The 10,533-nt window shown below is 43.5% G+C and overlaps 2 protein-coding genes across 2 annotated transcripts; both read left to right on the top strand.

Moving 5' to 3' along the window:
• The first annotated feature begins 55 nt into the window (after positions 1 to 55).
• Positions 56 to 2,305, top strand: LOC144465019 (tripartite motif-containing protein 16-like). The gene has a single exon (XM_078172841.1). The coding sequence runs from the start codon at positions 862 to 864 to the stop codon at positions 2,293 to 2,295; it is 1,434 nt and encodes a 477-aa protein (XP_078028967.1). The 5' UTR covers positions 56 to 861; the 3' UTR covers positions 2,296 to 2,305.
• A 6,153-nt stretch (positions 2,306 to 8,458) lies between these two features.
• On the top strand, positions 8,459 to 10,156 carry LOC144465018 (tripartite motif-containing protein 16-like). The gene has a single exon (XM_078172840.1). It carries the CDS (start codon positions 8,483 to 8,485, stop codon positions 10,154 to 10,156), a length of 1,674 nt encoding a protein of 557 aa, XP_078028966.1. The 5' UTR covers positions 8,459 to 8,482.
• Positions 10,157 to 10,533: the final 377 nt, after the last annotated feature.

Below are 10,533 nucleotides of genomic sequence, written 5' to 3'. Positions count from 1 at the left end.
ACACTACTGTCTCACAACATTACACCCTGAACTTTGACCCTCTTTCTCACATATTTGTTACCCTGGAGGTAAAACAAGAGGTCGTTCACCGAGCTCACCAGAGACTGAGGTCAGCCTGGAGAGATCTGCTGTTGTTGTTGCTTTGCAATTGTAACTTTGAAGTGATCACTGCATACAAGGTAGATTCCAACATATTATATTCACCACAGGAAAATGACATCAGCAGTATCTGTCATTGTTATTGTCATAGTAATGTCCTGTTGGTGGTGGTAATCTCTATGATTATTTTGTTCATATAAACAATTCATATATTTATTATTACTATTAGACTGGTCATCAAGGACTTGAATCAGCTGTCAATAAAGCTGTCAACAACTGGTCATCTGTTTTTGTGGCCCAGCTGATGTGACCAATCTTCCGCTGTGCAGAGGATTGTGGGTCAGAATAGCCAGAAAAGCATGCTGGCTTGCATACTGCAAAATTAGACCAGATGTAGTAGAACATCCTGGTAATTTTGGCATACTGCATTTGACATACTGTGTGTTGGGACATACTAAATTTTGTTCTGCATACTTTATAGTACGGTAGTCTGGATATTGGAACGCACACACAGTATCTCTGTCAAACTGCTCCTCTTCCTGGAATGACTCAGAGCTTGATGAGCCCTCCCTCCTCTTCCTGCTCTCACACACACAGCCAGCTCCACTCTGTCCACACATTTCCTTGTTCCCTCCCCTTCAGATCGGCAAATAGAAGATGGGTGTAACCAACACTGTGGTGACGTGAGAGAGCTGACAGACTCCATTCACTGCATGTTGGTTAGATCAGAGCTCAAACTAGTTGTTGACACTGGGAGGTGAAATGGCGCAGAAAGGAGTTGAGCTGGACCGAGAAACCTTCTCTTGTTCCATCTGTCTGGATCTACTGAAGGATCCGGGGACTCTTCCCTGTGGACACAGCTACTGCATCAACTGTATTCAAAGCTTCTGGGATGGAGAGGATGAGAAGAGAATCTACAGCTGCCCTCAGTGTAGGCAGAGCTTCACACCGAGGCCTGTCCTGATGAAAAACATCATGTTAGCAGATTTAGTGGAGAAACTGAAGAAGACTGGACTCCTAGCTGCTCCTGCTGATCACTGCTATGCTGGAGCTGAAGATGTGGACCAACATAAAGGCCACGACACAGTGTCAGCTGCAGCAGAAAGGACTGAGAGGCAGAGAGAGCTGGAGGGGAGTCGACAAAACATCCAGCAGAGAATCCAGGACACAGAGAAAGATGTGAAGCTGCTCCAACAGGAGGTGGAGGCTATCAGTCGCTCTGCTGATAAAGCAGTGGAGCACAGTGAGAAGATCTTCACTGAGCTGATCCGTCTCATGGAGAAAAGACGCTCTGATGTGAAGCAGCAGCTCAGATGGCAGCAGGAAACTGAAGTGAGTCGAGTCAAAGAGCTTCAGGAGAAGCTGGAGCAGGAGATCACTGAGCTGAAGAGGAAAGACGCTGAGCTGAAGCAGCTCTCACACACAGAGGATCACAAGCAGTTTCTACACAACTACCCCTCACTGTCAGCACTCAGTGAAGCCACACACTCATCCAGCATCAACATCCGTCCTCACCGCTACTTTGAGGATGTGACAGCGGCTGTGTCAGGAGTCAGAGATAAACTACAGGACGCTCTGAGGGACACATGGACAAACGTCTCACTGACAGGGACTGAAGTGGATGTTTTACTGCCACAACCAGAGCCCAAGACCAGAGCTGAGTTCTTCACATATTCACGTCACATCACACTGGATCCAAACACAGTCAGCACATGGCTGTTATTATCTGAGGGGAACAGGAAAGTGACAGGAATGAGACAACAACAGTTTTATTCTCATCACCCAGACAGATTCACTGGATGGCGTCAGGTCCTGAGTAGAGAGAGTCTGACTGGACGTTGTTACTGGGAGGTGGAGTGGAGAGGAGGAGTTTATGTAGCAGTCGCATACAAGAATATCAGACGAGCAGGGGGGGGTGAATGCTTATTTGGAAACAATGACAAATCTTGGATGTTAACATGTGACAATAACAGTTATAACTTTTATCACAACAAAGTCCAAACTCGTGTCTCAGGTCCTCGGTCCTCCAGAGTAGGAGTGTACCTGGATCACAGTGCAGGTATTCTGTCCTTCTACAGCATCTCTGAAACCATGACTCTCCTCCACAGAGTCCAGACCACATTCACTCAGCCTCTCTATGCTGGACTTTGGCTTTCTTATTCTGATTCCACAGCTGAGTTGTGTCAAGTCAAATAGTCAGAAGTCATTTAAGGGTTAAACTCTGTGTTTGGTCTCCATGTTTGTTGCTGACAGCTGATTGTTGTGGCGTTTCTTCACTGCACACAGATCAGCTGTCAGTCAAACATTGTGGGCGGGACTTTGACATCTTCTCCTGAGTTGTTGTATAAATGTTTGAGTGTGTGTAGGTGGCGCTCCTTCCTGTGTGTGTCACCTCCTTTATCCTCCACACTTTGTTGTCTTTGTGTTCATCTGTAAAGAAATGTATAATCACATTTATTTGTTTGGCAGACCAAATGTTGTTGTTATGAGGTTTTATAGAAGTGAAATGATCCTGATCATAATCAATAAGGACATCATTCATTATTGTCTTGTACACAGCTGAGATTCTTGTGTGGATGAAGTGAATCTGAACATGAAATCACTGAACAAGAGTCATTTAATAGTGTTTGCTTTCTGTTTTTGTGTCCATGAACATCAAATAAATTTGGATGCAGATCATAATTTGTGTCGTCACAAGTCATTCAAGTGAAATTTGTTATTTAAATCTTTGTTTTGATCAGATGTGGCCAGCACAAACATGATTTGTTCCTGAGCTTGATGAGGTCTCATTTTAATTTTTAAAACTTTGATTTTAAACATGTATAAATGTTGATATGACAGAATCGATCTGGGAGAAATGTTCTCAGCAGACAGCACCTAACAGAGACACTAGGAAACCAAACACTACCACAGTGACAGTGAGTGACTCAGCTTTTATAACGTGTGAAATATCTGAACTCCAACAACAAATGTAAAAATGAGCAGCTTATATCAGGTCCAGTCATAAAATCATGACATGAAAATATGATTCTTTACATTTGGTTCCAAGTGTTTCCATGTTCTTTAATCAGAATTCAACAAATCAGAGACATTTGAACGTTTAGCCTCAAATCTCACATTCCCAAATACTATGTCTTATCTCTCCCATCTTTCCCATGTGACCTGAATGCAGCATCAGTGTTTCAGGGTGTGACTCCTGTCAACAAACGCACACCAGGGCCGGCTCTTGGCATCGGCCATATAGGCAGTCGCCTAGGGTGCCACATGCTGGCAGGGGCGCAGCTGCAAGCCCTCAAAAAAAAAATAAATAAATAGAATGAATAAAATGAAATAAATACTACTAATAATTTGCAGCCACGACTGGCGCCCTTTCCTCATACTCTGTCTTGAAAAAAAGAACAAATAAAGAAAAAGTAAACAACAACAACAATCCCCCTGTTGTTTGTCATTATTTGACCTGGCCCTGAACCTGTCCTGCACCGTGCTCAGTCATGTCACTGTGGGAAAGGGGGGTGGGACGAGTTATCTGTGCGCATCTCAGGTAGGTAGGTTGTGACTGACAGACAACAAGAGGTCATAAATTGTCAAATTATTGGGTTATCATCATGAAAAGAACTCCAAGCCCTCAGGTGCGCCCAGATAATGATGTGATCGCTGCCAAGGATTGAGTTAAGCTGCTGAGCTGGTTTATTGCTGTTTGTATCTGGTTAACTTCTGGCTGCTTAGTGCTCCTCCTCTTACTCAGCACATTAGATATTGTGCTGGAATTCCATAACAAATTGGGACAACTGTAAAACTAATGTGTGACAATATAACTGTAGTGCAACCTCTTTTATTTTAGTCATTCATAATCACAACTAGATAATAATTCATGTTATGTTGAACACATCACTGGTGCAAGTAGTAGTCTGTCTGCTGCAGCTACATGTTTTGCTTGTACTGTACAGTAAGAGGTAAATCTACTCCACATCTGTCCAGATGCACTGAGAAAAGTTTTGAACAAGAAGCCCCGAGAAGCTGCTGCAGAGGGGCCTTCTCTGACACCTCCTCCACTCGCTGAAGAATGTAAGTTTAGCCAATTATTTGTGGTCTCTGACACACTGCTATGTTGTCATTTTTATCATTATTAATATTATTATTATAATGTCATTATTATTACTGTTGAATGTTCCAGGTTAACCTTGTTATTAATTACAGTAAATGTAGGTCAAATAAAATAAAGTCTATTTGTACAGTGCTTCACTTTATATGAAGTAGAATGACACAACAGACTTAAAGCAGTAGTGTAACAGTATGGATGTACTGTCTGTTTGAATCCAGCTACAAGTCAGGCAACAAGCAGCAGCACGGCTGGATTCAGCACACCACCTCACTACCTCACGACTTCCAGTGAGACACAGCCTGAATCAGGTGAGTTCTGTAACTGTATGTTACTGCTGCAGTCATGTTTCTAATGTAAATATGGCCACATCCAGAGACATGTTTGTTGTTTCTATCAAATATTCACAAATACTCTTACCACAATATTCACATCACTTACACATGCAACTCATCCTGGCCTGTACATCTGGAATGTTTTCGTCCATTTGTCCACACATGGAGGCTATGAAAGTCTGTTTTTACAATGTCAGTAAGTTGGCCAAGCCTTTAAACATTTATAAAGCTCCATAGGGACGGAAAACAATGGGAACTGTAGCTTGCACACAGATCCCAATTTTCATTTGAATGCAATATTGCCACATATTTGACTTTATTAAAAGGAGTCCATTCAAGAATACCAACACTATCTATTACCAAAATCTGTCTCACATACTTCTATTATTATGGTAAAAGTAGCACAATAAAATAAATTTAATGACAAATACAGTTTACAGAGGAAATATGGCCTAACTCAAAATATAATCAAAGTATAGTGCAACTATCAATATTTATTCAACTTGTCTACAGGACATATTAACACTAGAATAGCTAATCCTCCTTCAAAAAAGTTAAACTAGGGGGTGGGGGCACCGAACCCTAATCCCGCCTAGGGCACCAAAGTGGCTAGAGCCGGCTTTGACGCACACAGTGTGATATTACACATATTGAAATGTCTCTTTACTGATGTTGTGTGAAGCTGCCAAAGGCTGAGTGAACTCTGGACTTGTCTTCCTGCAGTGAACATCACAGCAGGTGAACAAGTGAAATGTGAAAAGTGATGCTCAACACAAGAGGGCGCCTTCATCCTGCTAAGCAGGGAGGTAGAGGAGGTTAAAGCTCCTCCACTCACTTTGTCTGCATGTTTTAGTTTTTAGACTCATGAAACCATTTGATAATAAACACACATGGTGTCACACATGGTGCTAAATTGTGTCAGACCACTAAACGTTCAGGTTTCCTTAAATATACACTCAGTCCTCTCTGTGTGAAGATCAGGCAGCCAGTGATGGTCAAAGGTTGAAATGTATGAGGAGCGTCTGGTGTGCTGCTGATTAAAGAAGCTCCTGGTTTCACCTACATTTATTAAACACACTCTCCTCACACCACTGCTGCAGAGAAACTACATGATTCAAATATGTGCCACCTTTTGCAGAGTCCCCCTCACACAGAAGGCCAACCAGTGCCACATCATCAGCAGTGTGTTTGAGTTTCAACTCATTGGTTTACAGAGAAAAGAACAGAGGTGATAAAATGGCACCTGGTGATGCACCTGTGTTCACACTCCTCTCTGACACCTCACCTTTACACACATGCTAGGATTTCATGATTTAAATTACAAAAAGCTGAAATGATTGTCTTTATTAATGTTTGTTTGGCTCATGATCCTCACTGACTGAAGGTGACACTTTAGTTTGACCTCCTTTATTTCAACTAATAAACACCACACAGTGTTTTGATTTCAAGGTCATCATTTAATATCAACAGTTTTCCTCACAATCACAGTCATGATGAAAATAAAAAGTTTAAGTGACCTCAGTGTGATTTGCTGCGAGAAAACTATAAATATTAATCAAATGCAAAAAACAATATTCTACAGATCCATCCATCAGTCATCAATCAGTTCATGGTGAAAACATGAGATGTTTGGAAGATGTTGGATTTTGGGTACCTCACTGCACAAATTCAAACCGCCAAAAAATCAGTGTCATGTGTCGTCAGTGTTTGACAACAACTGACGCTGGCATCAGACATTGTCCTGACATTGAATTTTGGTAAACAGACATCACAACCAAAATTCAACCAAATATAAACATTGGAAAACGTTGGTGACCAGCTGGGATGTCAAGAACCCTAAAATCCTTCTACATTGAACAAAAATATAAACGCAAAACTTTTGTTTTTTCTTCCCATTTTTCGTGAGCTGGACTCAAAGATCTAAAACTTTTTCTACATACACAAAAGACCATTTCCCTCAAATATTGTTCACAAATCTGTCTAAATCTGTGTTAGTGAGCACTTCTCCTTTGCCGAGATAATCCATCCCACCTCACAGGTGTGGCATATCAAGATGCTGATTAGACAGCATGAATATTGCACAGGTGTGCCTTAGGCTGGCCACAATAAAAGGCCACTCTGAAATGTGCAGTTTTGCTTTATTCGGGGGGGGGGGGGGGGGGGTCAGAAAACCAGTCAGTATCTGGTGTGACCACCATTTGCCTCACGCAGTGCAACACATCTCCTTCGCATAGAGTTGATCAGGTTGTTGATTGTGGCCTGTGGAATGTTGGTCCACTCCTCTTCAGTGGCTGTGTGAAGCTGCTGGATATTGGCAGGAACTGGAACACGCTGTCGTATACGCCGATCCAGAGCATCCCAAACATGCTCAATGGGTGACATGTCCGGTGAGTATGCTGGCCATGCAAGAACTGGGATGTTTTCAGCTTCCAGGAATTGTGTACAGATCCTTGCAACATGGGGCCGTGCATTATCATGCTGCAACATGAGGTGATGGTCGTGGATGAATGGCACAACAATGGGCCTCAGGATCTCGTCACGGTATCTCTGTACATTCAAAATGCCATCAATAAAATGCACCTGTGTTCGTTGTCCATAACATACGCCTGCCCATACCATAACCCCACCGCCACCATAGGCCACTCGATCCACAACGTTGACATTAGCAAACCGCTCACCCACACAACGCCACACACACTGTCTGCCATCTGCCCTGAACAGTGAAAACCAGGATTCATCCATGAAGAGAACACCTCAACGTGCCAGACGCCATCGAATGTGAGCATTTACCCACTCAAGTCGGTTACGACGACGAACTGCAGTCAGGTCGAGACCCCGATGAGGACGACGAGCATGCAGATGATCTTCCCTGAGACGGTTTCTGACAGTTTGTGCAGAAATTCTTTGGTTATGCAAACCGATTGTTGCAGCAGCTGTCCGGGTGGCTGGTCTCAGACGATCTTGGAGGTGAACATGCTGGATGTGGACGTCCTGGGCTGGTGTGGTTACACGTGGTCTGCGGTTGTGAGGCCGGTTGGAGATGGCTTATGGTAGAGAAATGAACATTCAATTCACGGGCAACAGCTCTGGTGGACATGCCAATTGCACGCTCCCTCAAAACTTGCAACATCTGTGGCATTGTGCTGTGTGATAAAACTGAACATTTTAGAGTGGCCTTTTATTGTGGCCAGCCTAAGGCACACCTGTGCAATAATCATGCTGTCTAATCAGCATCTTGATATGCCACACCTGTGAGGTGGGATGGATTATCTCGGCAAAGGAGAAGTGCTCACTAACACAGATTTAGATAGATTTGTGAACGATATTTGAGGGAAATGGTCTTTTGTGTGTATAGAAAAAGTTTTAGATCTTTGAGTCCAGCTCACGAAAAATGGGAGCAAAAACAAAAATGTTGCGTTTATATTTTTGTTCAGTGTATCTTTACAGCTGATATGGTGACTGTGGTTATAGCTATTATCTAATTATTGCTCAGAGTTCTGCATTGATAGTTTGGTTTATTTCATGAGACTGGTTTAATCAACTAACTATCATTTTTCCTTTTTCCGGAATGCTGCTGAAAACTGAATATTTTACTGAAAATGGTCGATAAACATTTTTAATAATTATTATTTCCGATAGACTTTTGAATCCTTTGAACTACGAGTTTCCAACAACTGCATTAACTTTACTTGAAAAAGTGAAACATTTAACTAACATGAAATGTCTAACTGTGTGAGCTGAGTGTCGTAGTTTGAATCTGTTCTTACTGCCTGTTGTAAATGTCAGATAACACACCCTGCCTCTCACCACTCCTTGTGGAATGCAGCAAAGCCTGAAAAGACTTCCCTCTCCTCCCTCCTCCTGAAGCCAGCTCGTCTCTATCAACAGATTTGTTTTTCTGATCAGAGAGAATAAAACTATTTGACAGTCACCATCACTGAGAGGTGAAATGGCGCAGAAAGGAGTTGAGCTGGACCGAGAAACCTTCTCTTGTTCCATCTGTCTGGATCTACTGAAGGATCCGGTGGCTCTTCCCTGTGGACACAGCTACTGCATCAACTGTATTCAAAGCTTCTGGGATGGAGAGGATGAGAAGAGAATCTACAGCTGCCCTCAGTGTAGGCAGAGCTTCACACCGAGGCCTGTCCTGATGAAAAACACCATGTTAGCAGTTTTAGTGGAGCAACTGAAGAAGACTGGACTCCAAGCTGCTCCTGCTGATCACTGCTATGCTGGAGCTGAAGATGTGGCCTGTGATGTCTGCACTGGGAGGAAACTGAAAGCCTTCAAGTCCTGTCTACAGTGTGTGGCCTCTTACTGTGAGAAACACCTCCAGCCTCATTGTGACTCGGCTCCATTACAGAAACACAAGCTGGTGGAGCCCTCCAAGAAGCTGCAGCAGAACATCTGCTCTCGTCATGATGAGGTGATGAAGATGTTCTGCCGCACTGATCAGCAGTGTATCTGTTATCTCTGCTCTGTGGAAGAACATAAAGGCCATGACACAGTGTCAGCTGCAGCAGAAAGGACTGAGAGGCAGAGAGAGCTGGAGGGGAGTCGACAAAACATCCAGCAGAGAATCCAGGACACAGAGAAAGATGTGAAGCTGCTCCAACAGGAGGTGGAGGCTATCAGTCGCTCTGCTGATAAAGCAGTGGAGCACAGTGAGAAGATCTTCACTGAGCTGATCCGTCTCATGGAGAAAAGACGCTCTGATGTGAAGCAGCAGCTCAGATGGCAGCAGGAAACTGAAGTGAGTCGAGTCAAAGAGCTTCAGGAGAAGCTGGAGCAGGAGATCACTGAGCTGAAGAGGAAAGACGGTGAGCTGGAGCAGCTCTCACACACAGAGGATCACACCCAGTTTCTACACAACTACCCCTCACTGTCAGCACTCAGTGAAGCCACACACTCATCCAGCATCAACATCCGTCCTCTCCGCTACTTTGAGGATGTGACAGCAGCTGTGTCAGCAATCGAAGATAAACTACAGGACGCTCTGAGGGACACATGGACAAATGTCTCACTGACAGGGACTGAAGTGAATGTTTTACTGCCACAACCAGAGTCCACGACCAGAGCTGAGTTCTTCAGATATTCACTTCACATCACACTGGATCCAAACACAGCAAACACATGGCTGTTATTATCTGAGGGGAACAGGAAAGTGACATTCATGAGTCAACAACAGTCTTATTCCCATCACCCAGACAGATTCACTGGATGGGCTCAGGTCCTGAGTAGAGAGAGTCTGACTGGACGTTGTTACTGGGAGGTGGAGTGGAGAGGAGGAGTTTATGTAGCAGTTGCAGACAAGAATATCAGACGAGCAGGGAGGGGGGATGATGAATGTAGATTTGGATACAATGACAAATCTTGGGTGTTAAGATGTGACAATAACAGTTATGAGTTTTATCACAACACACTCAAAACTCGTGTCTCAGGTCCTCGGTCCTCCAGAGTAGGAGTGTACCTGGATCACAGTGCAGGTATTCTGTCCTTCTACAGCGTCTCTGAAACCATGACTCTCCTCCACAGAGTCCAGACCACATTCACTCAGCCTCTCTATGCTGGACTACGTCTTTATTCTATTAATTGCACAGCTGAGTTGTGTCAAGTCAAATAGTCAGAAGTCATTTAAGGGTTAAACTCTGTGTTTGGTCTCCATGTTTGTTGCTGACAGCTGATTGTTGTGGCGTTTCTTCACTGCACACAGATCAGCTGTCAGTCAAACATTGTGGGCGGGACTTTGACATCTTCTCCTGAGTTGTTGTGTAAATGTTTGAGTGTGTGTAGGTGGCGCTCCTTCCTGTGTGTGTCACCTCCTTTATCTTCCACACTTTGTTGTCTTTGTGTTCATCTGTAAAGAAATGTATAATCACATTTATTTGTTTGGCAGACCAAATGTTGTTGTTATGAGGTTTTATAGAAGTGAAATGATCCTGATCATAATCAATAAGGACATCATTCATTATTGTCTTGTACACAGCTGAGATTCTTGTG

This window comes from Epinephelus lanceolatus, chromosome 12 (genome assembly GCF_041903045.1).
Source record: "Epinephelus lanceolatus isolate andai-2023 chromosome 12, ASM4190304v1, whole genome shotgun sequence".
Taxonomy (NCBI): Eukaryota; Metazoa; Chordata; class Actinopteri; order Perciformes; family Serranidae; genus Epinephelus; species Epinephelus lanceolatus.
This window is presented reverse-complemented; position numbering and strand designations above follow the sequence as displayed.

Bases quoted from the DNA above. Each gene is read 5' to 3' on its own strand.
- LOC144465019 (XM_078172841.1), top strand. From the start codon at position 862: ATGGCGCAGAAAGGAGTTGAGCTGGACCGAGAAACCTTCTCTTGTTCC.
- LOC144465018 (XM_078172840.1), top strand. From the start codon at position 8,483: ATGGCGCAGAAAGGAGTTGAGCTGGACCGAGAAACCTTCTCTTGTTCC.